The 22,879-nt window shown below is 30.8% G+C and overlaps 3 protein-coding genes across 3 annotated transcripts in view; 1 reads left to right on the top strand and 2 right to left on the bottom strand.

The window, feature by feature from the left end:
- The window catches only part of LOC125824718 (enolase), a 233,916-nt gene that overhangs the window by 100,750 nt on the left and 110,287 nt on the right, over positions 1-22,879 (bottom strand). The gene's annotated exons all lie outside the window — the stretch shown is intronic.
- LOC125824669 (cytochrome P450 76A1-like) lies at positions 698-3,035 on the top strand. Its single transcript, XM_049504066.1, is given in 4 exon segments — positions 698-767; positions 770-870; positions 872-1,630; positions 2,274-3,035. Coding segments are annotated over 4 exon segments (1,536 nt in total). The 3' UTR covers positions 2,880-3,035.
- On the bottom strand, positions 12,374-14,884 carry LOC125826757 (iridoid oxidase). The gene is made up of 3 exons (XM_049506097.1): positions 14,584-14,884; positions 13,612-14,216; positions 12,374-12,997 (listed from the first exon to the last, which is right to left on the bottom strand). The coding sequence occupies exons 1-3, from the start codon at positions 14,882-14,884 to the stop codon at positions 12,374-12,376; spliced, it is 1,530 nt and encodes a 509-aa protein (XP_049362054.1).

Genomic DNA, 22,879 nt, shown 5'->3' with positions numbered 1-22,879 from the left:
ATTATTATATTTTTTCATAAGTTGACAAACAAAAATAAAATAAAATAAAAATGTTCATTTTTCTAAATGACAGGTATTGTAATAATTAAATATACCAATTATATATTCTTCCAGCTTTGAAAATATCTCATAGGACTATATTTTGTGTTTTTTTTAATTGCAAAATATAAATTATTAACCATGTGGAAGGACAGGATTGTATTTAATTGTTTTCTTTAATTGAAAAAAGTAAACGTGGATCTTATAAGATTTTAATAGTAATTGAAATAATTTAAGATAATTTAAATTACATACACTGACCATATGATTTTTTTTAAACTTGCAATTTATATGTAATACCAATTACATGACTTGATTGTTTTGATATTTTTTTTTTAAAAAATAAATCTTGTGGAGCTAGAATTTCACTAAGGAGATTTAAAATATAAAGAAGTAAACACATGAAAAAGTCGACTGAATTCAACATTTACTATATATACATGCACATAATACTAACTTTATATATACAATACAAATTTTCAACGCCTTGTACTCCTAGCTAACTCTGCTCCTGCCGTCAACGTATACAACTTAAACTCAATATTTTTATAATAGCTAGCATGTCTTCATATCCTTATTTAAGGGACCACACTACCATTGTTAAATACAAAAAATCAATCAATCAATCTTCTTCCTCAAATTCTTGAAAAAAATAAATATGGATTGGGAATTGAATTTTTACATACTTTGTTCTACTATAATCTTTTTATTAGCTTTTATCTTCATGATTTACCAAAAAAATCCTCTTTTTCTAAGTACAATTTACCTCCAGGACCATATGGATTACCAATTTTTGGTAACATGTTTGATCTTGCTGGATCAGAACCATACAAAAAAAATTGCAAGTTTAAAAGACAAATATGGCCCTATTTTGTGGCTAAAAATTGGTCCCTTAATGAACACAATGGTAATTCAAACAGCAAATTCATCAAGTGAATTATTCAAGAATCATGATGTTACATTTTCAGACAGGAACATAGTTGATGTTAATTTAGCACATAATTTCTATAAAGGGTCAATGGCTTTAGCTCCCTATGGTAATTATTGGCGATTTTCAAGGCGAATTTGTACCATGGAAATGTTTGTACATAAAAGGATAAACGAGACAACACTCATTAGAAAAGAATCGATGAATAAAATGCTTGGATGGATTGAGAAAAAGGCGACCTCGGGAGGAGGGGTACTAGAGGGGATTGAGGTGACACGTTATGTGTTTCTAGCATCGTTTAATATGTTAGGTAACTTGATTTTGTCTAAGGACTTAGTGACGGATCCAGAATCTGAACAAGGGTCAATGTTTTTTAACGCGATGATAGGGATCATGGAATGGTCCGGCGTTCCGAATATTTCGGATATTTTTCCATGTCTAAAAATGTTTGATATACAAGGTTTAAGAAAAAAAATGAAACGTGATATGGGAAAAGCTATAGAAATTACTAAGAAATTTATTGAAGAACGTATCGAAGAAAGAAAAAAAGGTGAAGAAAATAAATCAATTAAAGATTTATTGGATGTTTTGCTTGATTTTGAAGGAAGTGGAAAAGATGAACCAGCTAAATTATCAGAACATGAAATCACAATTATTATATTGGTAACTTCTTTACTCTCCTCGTCTCAAATTATCTATCGTGATTTCTAATTATTTTTTTTAAAGAGAGATATTTTTGCCGTTCAATTGTTTTATGATGTGATATATAGTTAATCCCGAGATTTTGCCTAGGTCCTAAATTTTATTCTCTCTGTTCTACTTTATGTGATATGATTTGGCCTGCAAAGGTCATATATTGACTAATTTTTAGTGTGAACTTAAACGTACGATCTTCAATTTTTTTTCTAAATAAAATATACATATATAAAACAAGTACTTTATAGTACAATAATGAACAATTCAAAATATTCAAAAGTAGTAAAATATATATGGTTAAAAATGTTATTTGGCTCTCAAAATAACAAGTGTCACATAATATGAAACAAAAGGTGTAGTACTTTATCTTGAAAGAATTTGACTTATATACACACGAGTATAAAGAATTTTACATAATTATATTATTTTTATTTGTTGTAACATGTAACTTAATAACCTCATTTTCAATATTACAAATCTCATTTTTTATAGAGAATTTCCTATACATATTTATCAGGTTGTGATGTAATAGTATAAAAATTCTTTAGACTGACGATGTATACAAGTTAAACTCGTTTTGAAAATTTACTTTGCATATGAAATTTTCTAGGAAATGTTTCTGGCTGGAACAGAAACGACTAGCAGCAGTGTGGAGTGGGCATTGACTGAGCTATTGCGCCATCCACAAGCAATGACCAAAGTGAAATTAGAAATTTCACAAGTAATTGGTCCTAATAAAAAGTTCGAAGAGCGTGATATAGACAGTCTACCTTATATGCAAGCCATTCTCAAGGAATCGTTACGTTTACATCCTCCACTCCCTTTCTTAATTCCAAGAAAAGCAATTCAAGACACAAAGTTCATGGGGCACGACGTACCAAAAGGGACTCAAGTGCTTGTGAACGTCTGGGCAATTGGAAGAGATCCTGAATATTGGAACGACCCGTTTGAGTTCAAGCCTGAGAGGTTTCTTGAATCAAAAGTAGACGTTAAGGGGCAAAATCACGAGTTAATTCCATTTGGTGCTGGACGAAGGATGTGTGTTGGGCTTCCTTTAGGTCATTGTATGATGCATTTCACGTTTGGATCGTTGCTTCATGAATTCGATTGGGAGCTTCCTCATAATGTTTCTCCTAAGTCCATTAACATGGAGGAGAGTATGGGAATTACAGCAAGGAAAAAACAACCTTTGAAAGTGATACCAAAAAGAGCTTGATATTAGTTGTGTATTTATAAGTTCTTATGAATTAGTATTGGTTTGGTTGAAAGTCATTGAGATTGGTAGTCTCTTATATCAAATCATGTAAATTTATTAAGGTTTGAATGATTTAATGAGTTGAGAATGTATGTTAATTGATCATGATTAAGTGTTCAAAGTCTATGTACAAACACGTGTTATGTATTTATTGACTTGATATAAACACTAGATGTGAATATATACAATATAGAACTACTAGAGTTGAAGCAATATATCATACTACCCTTTGTTACCACCTTTTATACTGACAACCGATAAAATTTGAGTTTTTGAGTTTGAGCAAATTTGAAATTCTACTACTAAAATATATTATTTATATTTGCTTTGTGAATTTTTGAATTAAAGTTACTGAATTTAGATAAACTCACCACATGTATGCTACATCTGCCATGATGTTTGATGAAGTCCTACATGTGGAAGGAAAATAGTTTTCCAACACATTACTACGAAAATTACATTTTTATTATAACTTGTATTTAGGGACAAAATTTAAAGAGTTACCAAAAAAAAAAAGAGACTATATTGTGCAAATGATCCAATACCATAGCTATTGATCACATTGTGACTGAAATTTTTTATTTTTACCTAAATAAAAGTTTGGTTTATATGATTTGTATTAAACTATCCAAATGGACCAAAAATGTTTCTAATGGGCTAATGTTTCTCAAATATTTGAAATATCTTCATAAAACTACTTGTATGAACTCATATGTACTTATCTAGTACAGTAGTATGTATATATATATCTGTATATAATAAATGTATAATTAATGACATCTCAAAATTAATAAAAAACACCACATACATTGAATCATGCTCAAAAGGATACATTACAATTTGAACTACAACTTTTTATGTACAAACATGGTATAGCCTTTAATGGAATTGCCTTCTTCAAAGTCATCCCCATTCTTTCATTCATGTCCAAATCTTCTGGCTTTAATCCATTAGCTAAAACCCAATCAAATTTGTGTAGAACTGACCCTAAAGTAATTGGTAACATACAAGAAGCAAGGGGAACTGCATATGTTATTTATTGAGTTTCAGTTATCATATTACTTTGTTGTTACTAATCTTTTTTTCTGAATGTTTTGTACTACTTTTTTTATTAATTAACACGTTTTCTTTATTGTCGTATTTATTTCATCACTACTTTGATTTGTTACATTTGAGCCAGAGATGTTTCGAAATGTTGTTAATAAGTCCCACATCGGTAGAGGGATGAGAATTTGGTCTCCTTATATGGACTTGGACAAACCTCCCCTTATGAGCTAGCTTTTGGGATTGAGTTAGGCCTAGGTGCCATATTTTAACATGGTATCAGAGCCAGACCCATTCCAATTTGTTGTTCACCGATGGTGGGCCCCCATTTAGAAATGTTCACGCTCCAGTTGAGGTCTGGGCACGCCGGGCAGTATTAAAAAGTCCCACATCGGTAGGTTGATGGGAATTTAGTCTCCTTATATGGACTTGGACAAACCTCCCTCATGAGCTAGCTTTTGAGGTTGAGTTAGACCTAGGTGTCATATTTTAACAAATGTCTCTCCACTTTACGAGGTAGAGATAAAGTCTACATACATTTTATTTTGCTTAAACTCATTGATGAGATTACATTGAACATGTTATTGTTGTTGTATACACAATGTAACAAATATGATATTCTCATAGATTATGTAGCAGACCGGTTCGACCCGGTTCTGTAATTATAAAATTATTTATCATGTTCTTTTTCATATCTCTTGTATTTTTTTGTTTATCCTTTTGTATGTTTTATATATTAATTTCTTCAACTTGTTTATTTGTATAAATCTTTTAATTTATTTTAAAAATTATTATTGCTCTGTTTTTTCATATTGTTTTGTCTAGCTTTCTATAGTTTGTCAATTTTCCACTTCTGCCATTCTACTCTCTTTGCATTCCACTTGTGCGCTACTACAAAAAATACTATTTTCCCATTGATTTGTCACTAAAATATGTTCGATGGTTAACCCCTTCTCCCCACGCACGCACGCACGCACACACACTTCAATATTTCAGTGATAATCTATTTCCTACCACACGTTTTCCTAGTGAGCTGATTCGGTGAAAAACGAATAGAAAAAATCATATTTTATAACATAAATTTTTTATTAATGTTAAAGTAGAAGGAAACTGACGATTGAACATGTCAAAAGAACATGTCCAACAAAGCTGACTGACGTGTCTACAATGAAGTGTTGAAGATGAAGGAAGCTGATGATTGGAACATGTCAAAGGAACAGGTCCAACGAAGCTAACTGACAAGTTTACTGCACTACTATAGAATTAGACTAATTATATTTATTAGGATTATATTTCGTCTGGATTTATATTATGATTAGGATTATAGTACAACTAGGATTAGATTATTTATAATTGAATTATTATTATTATTATTGTAGTAGTAGTAATAGGTATTGTAGTAGGACTCTAAGTATAGTTAACTTAGGACTCTACAATTCTCTCATATATAAGGAGATTGTAACTCAACATTATTTTTATCAATACAATCCTTGATTTCTCTAATCCTAGACGTGAGATTTCTACATGGTATCAGAGCATAAAAGCTTTTCTGCACTCTGAGTATTGATAAAAAAAACACGTTGCAATGACCACTTCTACCAAAAATATGTCGACCTCCTTACTTCACCAACTCATTGTCGCTTGCTTCATTAAACTTAAGCCAGCAAACTACCTCATATAGAGGACACAAATATCCCAATTGATTAATGTGATGAAACTAACGTATTTCCAATACTGCTGAAACTAATGTTTGTTGGTGAGGGCTATACACAGTATTGTGAAACATCTGGTGCATTAGGTTATGGACTAAATCACATAGTTTATTGGAAAAGATCTAAGAATGACATGGCCTATTCTACCAGCATTGTTGACAACACAAACAGTTGTGATTGTAACTCTTCAGAGATGGGGAACGGATGCTTAGTTATTCAAGATGTCAATGTTGTTATTCTTCACAATTTGGCTGTCCTTGAGGCAAACTGGCTCAATTGGTTGGTAGATCAAATGCACAGAGGTATTGCCTTGGCAATTGGAGTTTCTGGACAGGACTTCATTTGGGATGCTAACTTGGATAGAGACAACAATGACAACAATATGATCTTTGTGCTACTTTACTTAATACTTGAGGGCAAGGTTCTTTTTGAGGAATAAAGTAATGTTACGAATCTAGCCACGATGCATGACCTAATTGATATACTGTTAAATTACATTTAGGACCTGGGTTAAAGGAATGAGCCTATGCACAAAGGATGAACTATCTCATTAGGGTTATGCTATGAGTTATGTTATTTTATTTTAATTAGCTATTTTGTAATAGCACTCTGGAATCTCTCTTTTCTATTTTTCTTTTGTTCTTCGATCGTTTTATGATCAATACGAACCTTAGTTTGTTATAGTACACTCCTGATTGAAAATAAAAGGAGGTAAGATTATGATTATTATTGTAGAAATTTGATTTGTGTCTCATTCTATAAAGAATGAACTGCAAGTGGAACATAGAAGTAACTAATGTATTGTAGAAAATCAAAAGGAAAGTTCTCGTCTAATCACTAAAATGGAATCACGTCGAAAAAAGTATGAATATGTACTTGAATCTTGTCTAATCTTAAACTATGAGTAAGTACTTGGTAAGTAAAGATTTTATTTACTAAATGAACTTTACAAATCAGAAAAAACTAGCAGTGGACATCCCCTAAATCTATCAACCACTTTTTGTCTAAATATCTCTTATACTAGCTTTTCACTATTAATTAAGGATAGTAGTTCAAGTTTGCCAAATGACTATGTAATCTATTCTATATTATTGCGTCTTCACCAACATTGGTTGTGCTATTTTATGCATTGGTTGTACTATTTTATGCCTGAGGTAAGGTTCTGTCAAGTTAGCCTCTAAAATCTGATCTTATTGGCAGTCCAATTTTCCAACCTTTTCAGCAAATTGAGTATATCATCAAGCAATTCTAATCTTATAAATTTCTTCTAACTAATGGGGTCCAAGTGTTGCTTGTTCTTTAGTGGAGTAACGTTCATAAATAAGATCAATGTATGCATTAGATTGAGGTTCTTTAACTTGTAAAGATTTATAATTCACCTTCATGCACTAGGTAGTTCCAAGATATAACTGAATTGAATTTCACATGTTGGATAAAAAATATGTTAGTTAACTCCTGTGATTTTTTCCAATTATCCCACCGAATACCAAAATGTTAAAAATGAAGATAAATATATAACTTTTGAATTAAATGTATGATTCTTACAGATTTGTTCTTACCGTTTGTTTAGATCTTTTTAATGCTTTTCTAAGGATGGATAAGGGTTACATATGTGCATTTGATAATATGTATTAATGTGCACGTATTCTATCAAAACCTTATAGTCCCTACTCATTGTTTTTTCTCCGATAAGTATATTAGTTATTGTTCACGTGCTTTTTTAGAGGCTTTAATTTTTTGTTACATCTTTTATAGTTAATATTTTGAGATCCTACGTGTTTTTTTTGAACTATTAATACTTTGTTATTAAACTAACACTTTTATTTTACAAGGATTTTATTAGGATCAAAGTTCAATTTAATACAAATTAACGAATGTAACTTCGATCGTTAAAAATACTTGTAGTGGTTAGATGTTAGGTGCAACTAATGTTTTTAAAGACCATATTTATAAATTAGCGTAGGGAAAATCCTATCGCCACTAAATGACATATAACCACAAGATTTCATGTTGTCGTTAATTTTTTTTTTTAACGACCGGATAGAAAGTCGTCGCTAAACTTTATACGTCTAAGCCTTTAACGACGGGCGACGACCGGATTTATTCTTGTCATTAATGACCTTTAACGATCATATTTTACTTTTAACGACCAAATGTCCCCTCGCTAAAGGTTATTTTTCTTATAGTGGCCATTGTTGTTACGAAGGTATCAATTGTTTGTTTTTATAATGCGTATTATGTTCAATGTGATAGTGATTCTTCTAAAAGTGTATTTGATAATCTCCATTTTACTAGTTTCAGACATTTATTTTCATTTTTTTTTGACATTTTTGGACGTTTTGTAGTAATGCTTTTAGGGATCGGTTACTTCACGACATTTTTCTGCAATTTTTTGGATATATTTGGTGTTATTTTCATTTTGTTTGTTGATGGAGTTGTTTTTGTAGTTGATGGTTTAATGACTTAATTTCCTTGTTCATTTCCATTTTTTCTGAAGTTTTTTTTTGTTTGAAAACGATTTTGTTTCCAAGATAGCTAAGCTTCACGGCATTTTTTTTCTGTACTTGGGTATTTGTTTTGTTTTCGCTTTGTTTTTTTATCTTTCATTAATGTCACTGCATTGTGATTCCATGTTTTCTGCGTCCGTTTGGTTCTCTGCTTTGCGTTCTGTACTTCAATGCTCACACTTAATTTATTTTAAAAAGAAGTTTATTTTTGAAAAAAAATTATTTGTTTACAGATTCTATGACTTAGATCATATAGATGAGTTTTGTTCGATTTGTGTAGAAGAGTATGTCTGCTTTGACGACGTCGAAATTGATTGTGTTTGTCCATAATGTTTATTTTAGAAATACTTTAAGGCGGCAGATGAGTTTGACTTAATGATTCAACACTATGGATACCCCTTACTCCAAGAGGTCATTCACTATCGATATGTTGTCAATTCTACCGACCTTAAACTCTGGATGAGAATGAAATTAGTCGATATTAATGTCATGAATAATATTGAAAAATTGTGAGTATATCTTAAAACTGTTATTTCTCCTCTTTTTTTTTTTGGTATGTAAAATTCTTTTGTTGTTCTCAGGAATAAGGGTAAGGGTCCGGTTCGTGGCCGTGTCGGAGGCGGTGACGATTCATGAGGTTTTGGCAATATTGAAAATTTGTGAGTATCTATCTGTTTTGTTCTTTTTTTTTGTATGTTTTAAATTCTTTATCTTCTTTTATCGATATTAATGTCATGAATAATATTGAAAAATTATGAGTATCTGTTAAAACTGTTATTGCTCTTCTCTTTTTTTTTTGGTATGTAAAATTCTTTTATTGTTCTCAGGAATAAAGGTCCGGTTTTGGGTAAGGGTTCGGGACCGGATCAAGATCTAGTTCGTGGCCGTGCCAGAGGCGGTGGTGATTCAGATGGTTCTAGTGATACTGAAAATTTGTGAGTACCTGTATGTTTTTTTTTTTGTACGTTTTAAATTCTTTATCTTCTTTTATCAATATTAATGTCATGAATAATATTGAAAAATTGTGAGTATCTATTAAAACTGTTATTTTTTTATTTTTTTTTTTGGTATGTAAAATTCTTTTAATGTTCTAAGGAATAAAGGTAAGGGTCCGGGCCCAGATCAGGGTCTGATTCGTGGCCATATCGGAGGCGGTGGCGATTCATGAGGTTTTGACGATACTGAAAATTTGTGAGTATTTGTCTATTTTTTTCTTTTCTTTTCTCTTTTTTTTGTATGTTTTAAATTCTTTATCTTCTTTTATCGATTTTAATGTCATGAATAAATATTGAAAAATTGTAAGTACCTGTTAAAACTGTTATTTCTCTTCTTCTTTTTTTGCTATGTAAAATTCTTTTATTGTTCTCAGGAATAAGGGTCCTCGTTCGGATCAGGGTCCGATTTTGGGTAAGGGTTCGGGCCGAATCAGGGGCCGATTCGTGGCCGTGTCAAAGGCGGTGACGATTCAGGAGGTTTTGGCGATATTGAAAATTTGTGAGTATCTGTCCGTTTTTTTTGTATGTTTTAAATTCTTTATCTTCTTTTATTGATATTAATGTCATGAATAATATTGAAAAATTGTGAGTATCTGTTAAAACTGTTATTTCTTTTCTTTTTTTTTGGTATGTAAAGTTATTTTATTGTTCTTAGGAATAAGGGTAAAAGCTCGAGTAAGGGTCCGGGTTCGGGCCCGAATCAGGGTCCAGTTCGTGGCCATGTCAGAGGCGGTGGCGATTCAGGAGGTTCTGGCGATACTGAAAATTTGTGAGTATCTGTCTATTTTTTTCTTTTCTTTTCTCATTTTTTGTATCTTTTAAATTCTTTATCTTCTTTTATCGTTCTCAGGAATGACAAAGGTGATGACGATGGCGCTTTAGGAGGTTCTGGCGGGAGTAGTCCCAATAACAGTTCTGTTGTTCCTGATTGTCATGCCAATGATGAACCTGTTTCAACCCAAGCCTTGTCACACACCCAAGTCTACTCAACATCTCCAAGTGCCCCCACCACCAGGTGTTTCTATCAAAGCCTCGTCACACACCCAAGTCCCCCAAGACATTCTGTTGTGATTAATGATACTGAAAATTTGTGAGTATCTGTCTATTTTTTTTTGTATGTTTTAAAATTCTTTATCTTCTTTTATCGTTCTCAGGAATGACAAAGGTGGTGGCGGTGGCGCTTTAGGAGGTTCTGGCAGGAGTACTCCTAATAATAGTTCTGCTTCCTATGATTGGCATGCCAACACCCAAGTCCCCTCAACATCCCCCAAGTGCCCCCACCACAAAGTGTTTCAACCAAAGCCTCGTCATACACCCAAGTCCCTCCAAGACATTCTGTTGTCATTAACAATATTGAAAATTTGTGAGTATCTGTCTGTTTTTTTCTTTTCTTTTCTCTTTTTTTTTTTGTATGTTTTAAAATTCCTTATCTTCTTTTATCGTTCTCAGGAATGACAAAGGTAGTGGCGGTGGCACTTTAGGAGGTTCTGGTGGGAGTAGTCCTAATAACAGTTTTGTTGCCCATGATTGGCATACTAATGACGAACCTGTTTCAACCCAAGCCTTGTCATACACCCAAGTCCACTCAACATCCCCCAAGTGCCCCCACCACCAGGTGTTTCAACCAAAGCCTCGTCACATACCCAAGCCCCCCAAGACATTCTGTTGTGATTAACGATACTGAAAAGTTGTGAGTATCTGTCTATTTTTTTTTGTATGTTTAAAATTCTTTATCTTCTTTTATCGTTCTCAGGAATGGCAAAGGTGATAGCGGTGGCACTTTAGGAGGTTCTGGCGGGAGTAGTCCCAATAATAGTTTTGCTGCCATGATTGGCATGCCAATGACAAACCTATCTCAACCCAAGCCTTGTCACACACCCTCCACTCCCTTTCTTAATTCCAAGAAAAGCAATTCAAGACACAAAGTTCATGGGGCACGATGTACCAAAAGGGACTCAAGTGCTTGTGAACATCTGGGCAATTGGAAGAGATCCTGAATGTTGGAACGACCCTTTAGAGTTCAAGCCCGAGAGGTTTCTAGAATCAAAAGTAGATGTTAAGGGGCATAATCACGAATTAATCCATTTGGTATTGGACGAAGGATGTGTGTTGGCCTTCCTTTAGGTCATCGTATGATGCATTTCGCGTTTGGATTGTTGCTTCATGAATTTGATTGGGAGCTTCCTCATAATGTTTCTCCTAAGTCCATTAACATGGAGGAAAGTATGCGAATTACAGCAAGGAAAAAACAACCTTTGAAAGTGATACCAAAAAGAGTTTGATATTAGTTGTGTATTTATAATTTTTCTCATGAATTAGTATTGGTTTGGTTGAAATTCTATGAGATTGGTAGTCTCTTATATCAAATCATGTAAATTTATTACAATTTGGATGATTTAATGAGGTGAGAATGTATGTTAATTAATCATGATTAAGTGTTAAAAGTCATGTACAAACACGTGTTATGTATTTATTGACTTGATATAAACACCAAATGTGAATATATAAATACAATTTAATTAGAACTACTAGAGTTGAAGCAATATATCATACTACCCTTTGTTTCCACCTTTTATGGCGACAACCGACAAAAAATGAGTTTTATGAGTAAAATTCTACTATTAAAATATATTATTTATATTTGTTTTGTAAATTTTTGAGTTTAAGTTATTGAATTCGGATGAACTCACGGCATGTACTCCTACATTTGCCCATGATGTTTGATGAAGTCCTACATGTGGAAAATAGTTTTCTAAAACATTACTACGAAAATTACATTTTTATAACTTGTATTTAGGGAAAAAATTTAAAGAGTTGCCTAAAAAAAAGCTATATTGTGCAAATAATCCAATACCATAGCTATTGCTCACATTGTGACTGGATTTTTTTATTTTTGCCTAAATAAAAGTTCGGCTTATATGACTTGTATCAGACTATCCAAATGGACCAAAAATGTTTCTAATGGGCTAATATTTCTCAAATATTTCAAATATCTTCATAAAACTACTTGTATGAACTCATGCATCTAGTATGTGTATATATATGTATATAATAATTGTGTAATGACATCTCAAAATAAAAATAAAAAACACCACATACATTGAATCATGCTCAAAGGGATACATTACAATTATTTGAACTACAACTTCTACTTATTATTTTTTTTTGGGGGGAGGGGGAGGGGGAGGGGAGGGGGGTTACACAATATTTTTTATGTACAAACATGGTATAGCCTTTAATGGAATTGCTTTCTTCAAAGTCATCCCCATTCTTTCATTCATGTCCAAATCTTCTTGTTTCACTCCATTAGCTAAAACCCAATCAAACTTGTGTAAAACTGACCCTAAAGTTAGTGGTAACATACGAGAAGCAAGGGGAATTGCAGGGCACATTCTTCGACCAGAACCAAATGGTATAAACTCAAAATGATGACCCTTATAATCTATCATATTAGGTTCCAAGAATCTCTCTGGCTTGAACTTCAAAGGATCTTTCCACGTCTTTGGATCCCTACCAATTGCCCAAACGTTAACAAGAATTTGTGTTTCTTTTGGGATGTGATAACCTAACATGGTACAAAAGTCCATGGCCATGTGTGGGACTAAGAATGGAAGTGGAGGGTGTAACCTTAGGGTTTCTTTGATCACCGCGTTTAAGTAAGGAAGTTTGTCTAAGTCTTCTTCTTCTAGCTTATTCGAGGGGTTGATGACTCTTCTTAACTCGGCTTGGACTTTTTGAAGAGTAGTAGGGTTGTGGAGTAGCTCTGCCATTGCCCATTCTAATGTACTGGTAGTTGTATCTGTCCCTGCTGTGAACATCTCCTGATAAAAAGACAAATCAAACACTTTATATAATCTTAATATATATAGCATGCTTTATTTATTTGATTATGTCTTCTAGCTTTTAAAAACAATATGTATACCACTAATTAAAAGAAACTTAAAGCCTCTTAACGAAGCTTCAAAGTATAAATCCCCTAAATATATTGATAGTAAACTTGGTCCTTTAGTAAATTTTGTCAAAAACAAGCACTTTTGATATCCATTTGGAGAGTTTTTTCATTACTTATGAAAGTGTACGCTAAATACAATTTCATTGTCATTTAGTCAAATGTTTGGCTTGAGTTCTGTTTTTTTCCCTCAATCCAAATAAATAGAACCACCACACAAAGTGTAGCCCAACAAAATATATAATATTATTAATTTGATTTATTATTTGGTGGTTATTGAACACCAAAATCATATTCAACAAAATAATTTAAATTTGAAATCATTAGGTAATAAATAATGATCATTATTATTGGACTCATTTAACTACCAACAAATTAAATGATGTTAGTAACTTGATAATAAAATATGTTATCTATTATAACATGTTATAATATAGTATACATAAGTTAAATCTCAAAATATTCGAGCATATAGAGTATACTTACAAAAAGTATGGTATTAATCGTTTGAGATGAAAACCTAGAAGGACCCTCCACACAATCACCACGATATTGAAGAAGTACATCTAAATAATCCTTTTTTCTCTCTTCACCATTTTCGATATCGTCCATTCTTTCTCTAAGATATCCACCCGCGATATCAAATGCCCTTCTAACATGAAATTGCGTCTTCCTCCTTATACCTTGTGGATCAAGACATCTCAAAATAGTAAAATAGTCTGCGATATTAGGTTTTCCTGCAAACTCCATAACTTTTCCTGCATGGTAAAAGAACTTTGCACCTCTATCCGATGTTGGATCAACTAGGTCTTTTGAAATCAATAGGTTTCCGATTAGGTTAAATGACATTAAGAAGAAAAACCTTCCAACATCAATGGAAGTTGTGCCTGAATTCCCCGCGTCTTCCATGAATTTAATCATTTGATCGATGCATTTTGTACGTACACCTCTCATGGCATCAAGACGACTTGTTATGAAGAACTCTGTCGTGCATAATCTCCTTAACATACGCCATTGTGGACCATATTGATTAGTGATGAGTGAACCCTCATTTACTATATCGCCTTTCATGGATTCGTATATCTTTCTACCTGACAGCACCAGAGGTGTGGCCTAGCGGTTAATTAAGTTTACTAAAATAGTTTTATTAGCTAATGAAGTATATATGAAAATAATGGAAGAAAAGTAGAGTAAATTTAACCAAACCTGAAAAGTCGAGGTAAACACAAGTTGATAATTAATATTAATACACTTTTGTTCCTTAAGTTATTTGATAATTTGATTTTAGTACACATAAATTTGCGCGATGAAAATCATGGGATATTCCACTATATATAGGAAAAACATCCACATATAGTCATGCGTATAGTTATGAAAATTATGAGAGATCAGGGTTCAAATTTCACTATATACCAAAAAAAAATGTCTATATATAATCGAGGTACGTGAAAGTTGTACCTGCAAGCACGATGTCATGATTCTTGAACATTTCACGAGCCACTTCATTAGATGAAATAACCACTGTGGTCATTGAACCTAACCAAAGGGTCATTATAGGACCATGTTTGTTAGCCAATTTTGCAAATGATACATGTGGTGCAAAACCTGATTGAAAAATGTTGGTTACTAGTTGCCACCACCGTGGTCCTGGTGGTAACCGTCCGTATTCCTCGAGTCGTCGTTGTCGTCGCTCTGTCAATATAGCCCATGCAACCCATGCAAGTAAAAGTAGGACCAAACCTAAAATCTCATACTCCATTTTCACCTTTTTTTTTCTTTAGTATATAATCTGCACATATCAAAAGAAATAACAAGTAATGAATAACTTTCTAAGATAAAGCTAGCGTTTGACCATAAATTTAGTTGAAATTTGAAAAAAGAAAGAGAAAAAAAGAAGAAAAGTTTTTGGAGCTTGAAGTCGTATTTGGACATGCATAATTACACTTAAGTTTTGTGAGGTAGAAAAATTATTTTTGATAGACCCTAGACTCAAATCAAAAGAAATATTTTTAAAACAAATTTGCAAGAAAAAATGACAGCAAAATAGCAAGGATAGCTTACTTTATGAAACAATAATATTTTCAATTTTTTGAAAAAAAAAGTGTTTGATAGTAAAGGTAAAAAGACTAGCTATGAAGAAATTAGAAAGAATTTAAAGAATGAAAAATAATTCTGAGAAAAAAGATTGAAGGAATCAACCTGAGTGATGTACAAATTTTGTGTTTAACCAATGAGAGTATTTATAGAGAATAGTACCATACTGTAGTGCTGTTTTTCCCCCTTTTTTGGGAAATTATATATATATATATATATGAGCCCGTGCTAGCACGGGTTTAATATAACAGATTAAAAAGAAAAATAAGATAAAATTAAAATAAAGAGAATACAAAATTTTTTAAAATACCCTACGCTAGAAGCAGACATGTCAACGGACAACTATCGGCTTCTATATAATTAATACTTCCTTCGTCTCATTTTATGTGGCATTTGGTTTGTCATGATGTTTCAGAGAAAAAAAAACCTTTGAAATTTATGACCTAAAATAATATTATTAGATTTTGTGTGATTGTAAATTATTTTATTAAGAATAAAAGAAAAATTCAAATTTAAATTATTTATAATTATAGTAAAGTAACATTATTTTTTTCAACGAATTAAAAAGAAAAGAGTACAGAGTAATAAGGAGGAGGAAATATTAATTATTCATATTCAAAGTAAAGAATTTTCCCAAAGTGGCAGAGTAGTAATGATTCATTTCAACAGCCATGTGGGGACAAAGTAGTAATAACACATTTCTACTGCCAATGTAATGGCTCTTAAATGTAAACGACTTACATTTAGCTACCATAATATAATGTAGTTTATACATAAAATGACAAACTAGTAATAACACATTTCTACAGCCAATGTGATGAAGACAAGAAATATGGCATCTTCATCCTTTTGGTTCAGTATCTTTTTTTTCTTTTAGAAAAGAACAAAATTAATTATAATTAAAATAATAATTATGAGTGTGACGACACATATCATGCATTTACTAATTTAATGTGAATATCGATTATAAATTCAATGTATAATTTTAACATTTAGTATATATTTTTGAATAATATTTTTTAATTATTTCATTTTTTTCACAGTGTAATGTTATCTAGATTAGTCAATAAGATACATTTTTATTCTTGATGAAATGATAAAAATTCTAATTTATAAAAAGTGAGTCTATTGATGAACTAAGCAGAGGTATTAAATGATTAATTTATGCCGTCAATTTAGATTACATGTATAATTCAAATTGACTCATTAGAGTATCCAAAAGTAACAAGTTATAAACTATTATAATAATTTTATTACTTTTATATGATAAAAATAAAATTTGCGTATATTCTTTTCCGAGTCCCTGTCAAAGAAGATGACGACGTATCAACCTGGACCGAAATATCATTGTCGTATTAAAGAGATACTCCCAAATTATTATAACTAAATAAAATTCTTAACGAATAATGAGTAATTAAAAAAAGGAAGAAATATATAGTTTTAAAAAGAATGTACGCACATTTTATTTGATTATAATCAAATGATTTGTTTACCAACAATCTTCTCAAAACTAATAAAAAGAGTTGTCTTATTTTTTTTTAATCTGGTGGAAGTCTGAAAATACTGTATATGTCGTAATATTAGTCTTATATATGTAGTTTCTTACTTTCGATATTTGTTACCATATGTTTTTTATTGAGTTTCAGTTATCATATTGTTTTGTTGTTGTTACTATTTTTTTTCCTGATGTTTTGTACTGCTTTTCTTATTAATTGACATGTTTTCTTTTGGATAAACTACATAAATCTCACTAGTTTACATCTTAATTACTAGGAATCTCGATAGTTTTTAATTTTACATTCTATACTATTTTTGGTTGTTGGATACATGTGTTGAGATACGTCAATTACGTGTATTAGTGGGGTGTATAAGGCTGAGATACATGATTTAAAGACTCAAATACGTGTATTAGTCGGGTGTATAAGATCGAGATACGCAATTTAAATACTTTTGAATTAAATATTGTATCTTAATGCCTCAATTAGCGAAGTAAATTATGAGATACAATTGAAGCTAGATACATGTTTTAAAGTGTTTGAATTAAATGATTATAACTAATCGATCAATAGAGTAATTCACTACTGTTAATAACTTTTGAGGATCTGCAACATAACAACTTCAAAAAAAAAAATCCAAAAATATAGAATTTCGTTCATTCTTTTCTGAGAAACATAAAAGATGTATAAAATCTTCTTCTTTCCATTAATTCAATTTTATTTCTTTGAATCTTAATCTCTGTTTTTTTTTTTCCACAATAGCCATTTTTACTCCATTTCAAAACTGTGACGGTGAAGCTGTTTTCACAATAGCCAAATTCATATACATACTAGATACATTAACAGGAAAATCAGATTCAAGACATAACGACTAGATACATTAATAGAAAGCATATACAAGACATTGAAAGCTTAGATACATTAGCATAAAAGATCAAATACATAAAATATTACATCAGATACATGAAACAAACAAACCAGATACATAAGATATTTAAAATCAGACACAATTCATAGTCGTCGACGGTGGAAGCGGAGGAAATTGGCTGAATAGAGATGACCGTGTCGGCAACGATGGTTATTATAGTCAAGAAAGTAGTAGTGCCGATGCTGAGTCTAGGTATAACAGTGATAATGATTTCAGTTACTCCGATCCGCTCTTCTTGTTGGGTTTTTTTTTCTTCCTATATATATAGAATTTGCAAGTTTTGGCCGTGAAATTGTTTAGTTTGAATAGTTCAGACGAATATTAATATGGAACAATTGATGTTTGAATAGGAGCAATCCTCATTTATGTGTTGAGAGGATGAACACAAATTCTTTTTTTGATAGATATTCTGAAGAAATTATGTGTTGAACGGATGAAGGAAGAGACAGAAAATGGTGGAGAACATGAGGTAGGGGAGATATATTGTGGGGGGGGGGATTCAGGGAGGTTGAATTGTTAAAGTACCTTTAATTAAGGAATTTAAATTTTAAGATAATTATTCAATACTATATTTAAGGAATTTGTGTATCTAATTTAATTTTTTTAAATATATGGTATAATTATTAAAAAGTGGTATTATAAGTAATATTTTTAAACTATAGGTAAAATATGTATATATGGTAGTTAAGTATGTCTAATTATGTAGTTTTCCTTTTCTCTATTGCCGTATCTTTTCATCACTACTTTGATTTGTTACATTTGAGCCAAAGATGTTTCGAAAAGTCTCTCTACTTCACGAGGTAGGGATAAAGTCTACGTATATTTTATTTTTCTTAAACTCATTGATAAGATTACATTATTATTATTATTATTGTTGTTGTTGTTGTTGTTGTTATTGTTGTTGTTGTTGTTGTTGTTGTTGTTGTTGTTGTATAGACAATGTAATAAATATGATATTCTCATAATCATGTAGCAGACCGGTTCGACCCGGTTCTGTAAATATAAAATTATTTATCTTGTTCTTTTTCATATCTCTTGTATTTTGTCATGCTTTTTATATTCTGTCATGGTTTTTCCACTTCTGCCATGCCCCCTACCCCCCTCCCCCCACCCACACCCACACACAAAATATTGTTTTTATCTGCAAAAATTAGAAAGCTTTTCAATAATTTAGTGAAATTCTATTTCCTACATGAACTGATTCGATGAAAAATAAATAGAAAAATTTATATTTTATAACATACATTTTTTATTAATTCACAATTAGAAAAGTCTTTATGTCTAGTAATAGTAAAATTATACTTGGTATTTTACCATAATTTCTTATGATAAATGCTAAAATAAAATATATATTAATTAGAAAACATGCAATTTGTTTCAATTGGTTTGACTATTTGATTTAAAATTAATATGTTGCATATGGAGTTTATGGGAGTTCATTGCCATTTTCCGACCTTATAATAACACCATTTTTATTTAAAATATGCTCATTAATTTATGATACTTAAACAAAAGAATTTTATTTTATTTAAAAAAAAAGATATACAGTATTAATTTGTTGAGAAGTCGTATTCAATATTAGATTCATCCTAATGACACATTAAAAACTCTAAAAATCACATATCAATACCCCATTCTCACTCTAAAAATTAGTACTTCCTATTTTTCTTCTACACTTTATTTGGATGGACGTTAGTATATATTATATATTATTTCACAATGTGTTGCAATGCTTTGATAAGTCAATTATTTAGATATATTATATCATTTTTTATCCTTACATAGGAATGGCTTCAATTTATGTGATAAAATATTACAATGTGAGGATCGTTTTGTTGCTTTCTCATTTATTTATGTGATAATGGAGGGCCATATTGAAAATTATGCACTAATAAATTATTGGTATTATGGATTGTGGTTTAGTTTATTGTTGTACCAAATAATATGAGATGTTATTTCCAACCAATTTTAAATTGTAATTATAAATAAAATATAAAGAAATATAAATTTATTAATAAAATAATGTGGGTATAAATTTTTTTATTTTTTTGATTTTTTCTCTATTAATTTTTTTTCGTGATTTGAAGGGCGCTAGTGAAGTAATTTTCGAACTATGATGATGTGGACCTCTTTAAGATTTTATTTGATCTCCATGAAAGAATTTTGAGAATCTTCTGATTGTCAAGAGTAGTTTGGTCATATCTTGCTCTTTGTGAATGTTTCTAAATTCTAGAGTTTATGAAATTTTTCAAGTTGCTTTGAAATATATATTACTCTTTTACGTAGAGTAACCTTTCAAAAGTTCTAACAGAAATTAAACTCAACTTATTGAGTATAATAAAATTTTAAAATTAAAAAACAAATGAAAATGACAGATAAAATAGGTGCTCATGGTTAATGGAGGACCAACAATTTTAGGTACTATGTGTTTGGCGATTTCTTCACAAAAGATTGTGTCTTTCATAATAAAATCTGATAAAATAAAAAATTTGAGTAAGTATTTATATAATAATTTTCTTTTGTTCAAAGAAATTATTCATTAAAGTAATGAGTCATCAATAATATAAAAAAATATGAAATCGTGAAATAAGGTTATACAGAATTACTGTTTATAGAGAGATTTGATTGTATTAATTTATTTTATTTGGGTGCGGGGATAAGATTGATTTCTCTCTTGAGGTTAATTGAAAATATGCTTCCGTATGATTTATACTGCATTTGATAGACGATATAAATTTAGTGGGAAGAAATGTTGGTAGACTATGCTACATTTTAATATATCGTTTTGTTTTTTAGTGCTCTGATGTTTTGGATATAAACTAAAAGGAACTTACTGTTGAAGTGAAATTATTTTGAAACTTAATGGTCCAGCCTGCCTACTTGGATATATAATGATGTTCATATTTAAGATTTTGTCTAATGGTATATATCTTGAAATATATCAAGTATGGTAGTCAACCCTAATTTCTTATTTACCGCGGAATTGAAACAACAACAATATATTCAGTGAAATCCTACTAAATGGAGTATGCAGATGTTACAACTACCTCGTGCAGGTAGAGCGACTGTTTCCATTCATAAGTGGATCAAACTCAAGTAAAAAAAGAAAAGAAAAGAAAGCATAACAATTATTACGAAAAGCAGTATAGAGCCCATAGAAACAATATATACCCTCAAAATAGCATAATAATCGAAACACAATACATAACATATGCTATAGATAACATAAGCAATGCAAGACAACACTCTACCCCTACTGACATTCTATATACCATCATAATATGTGACCTTCACTCCTTCCTATCTAGAGTCATGTATCCTCGGTAATGTGAAACTGCGACATTTAAAATATTATAATAGAGCCAACAAGAGAGGGATAATATAACACACAATCTATGTTTTTGCATTCAGCAGAATTTAACTTATCTTTTGAGATGTACTAAATGGCATATATAAAATAGAGGTGGTCCTCATATTTGAGAAAAATTACATATTCTTGGACTGATACAAGTTGTATACATCATGGCAGTTTAATTGAATTTTATCATAGGTCATATACATTTGAAGATGTGGTCCTTCTGTGGGGGACAAAATGATCAATTTTTGTTTTGAGGTTGACTGAAAATAGATATGTTTCCATACAAAGTACAAGATACAATTAAGTGAGAAGAAAATATTATTACTCCTGGAATTGATTTTGTGTTTACATGAACTTGATTTTTTGGATGTAAACTAAAAGAATCTTAATGTTGAAAGTGAAATTTTTCGGAATCAATGGTCATGCCGTCTCCTTGGACATAGATGGATTCAGGAGAGGTAGAGGTAGGTCGAAGAATTATTGGAGAATGGAGAGAGGTGATTAGACATAACATGACGTAGTTTCATCTTACCAAGGACATGACGTTAGATAGGAAGGAGTGGAGGGTACAAATTAGGGTAGAAGCTTCGTATATAGAAATGCATGTATACTAGTAAGTAGGAGTGTATTGTCTTGTTTAATTACCTAACTAGTAGACGTAATACCATTCTTGTAGTTTCTTATTCTTTGATTTATGTTACTGTTTGTTGCTTCGTGTAGTTCGATTATAGAATTATTGTTGTAGTATTGTTTGTTATGGATGAATTTGTTAGTCATTAGCAACTATAGGTTAGAATTTAGCATAAGTAAAGTGGTCAACTAAATTAGAAACTTAGAACTACATATTTTTCTTCCACGAGTGGAAAACTTTAAAATAGTCTAACATAATTATATTGGCATAGTTTTACTCCATTTAATTCTCTTCATTTGCAGTTATTTCAATTCCTTGTACATATGATTTTGTCGATCTGTAGGTGATTGTACTATTTTTTTGATGTTATTATGCTAGCGTTTGGTCATTGATTTTCAAATATTTTTGGCAAATATTATTTGGGTGAAAATTTGGGTGAAATTTCACCATGTGTTTGGCTATAGTATTTGAGAAACATATTTGACTTTTTTAGAAAAATGTGATTTATACCCATAAGTTTTAAAAACTATCAAAACTAGCCATAAGTTTGTATTAGAAGTCAATGATCAAATGACTATGCAAATCATTCAAAATTAACCATTGTTAAAAGTATAAAATGTTGGGCATGTACTTAGCACGGGTCATGCCTCTTTGATATATATATATACTAACAATCAATTAATCATCATCCATACAATAATTTCAAGAAGATAAACATGTACTATATCTTGAGCATTTATTGTGTGCTAATTAAAATGTAAAATCTTGGAGGATATAACAAGATTCCATTAAAAAAATTTGTTGCCATGAGAGAAAAAAAAATGTAACAAAATGCTTCAGTGAGAACGAGATATGTCCTTTGTTGACACCCAATTTTGACCCTCCACAATATAAATTAATCATTTCGAGCTTCTCCAATTTCAAACGATTTAAAATTATTAGTTTTATAAAATTTCTAAAAATAAAATAAAATATTAATAATAGTAAAAAATAAATAAATAGTAATAATAATATAGTTTGCAAGATTTTTAAATAGTTTTGTCACTTTTCATAATTTTTAGATAATATATATGTTTTACATAATTATGTATATAATTAGTATATTTTATGATTATTCGAAAATCGTCTCAAAAAAGATTTTATATTTTAAATGTTAGGGATGGTTATAATTTTGAATTAATGAGTTTTATGAAATTCAAGATGCTTTCAAGTCAGTTTTTAAAGTAATTTTACCTTTTCTTAATAAT

The sequence above is a fragment of the Solanum verrucosum genome, unplaced genomic scaffold (genome assembly GCF_900185275.1).
Source record: "Solanum verrucosum unplaced genomic scaffold, falcon-dt-bn FXZP01000125.1, whole genome shotgun sequence".
Classification (NCBI taxonomy): domain Eukaryota; kingdom Viridiplantae; phylum Streptophyta; class Magnoliopsida; order Solanales; family Solanaceae; genus Solanum; species Solanum verrucosum.
Note: the sequence above shows the minus strand (reverse complement) of the source record. Positions and strands in the feature narration are given on the sequence as shown.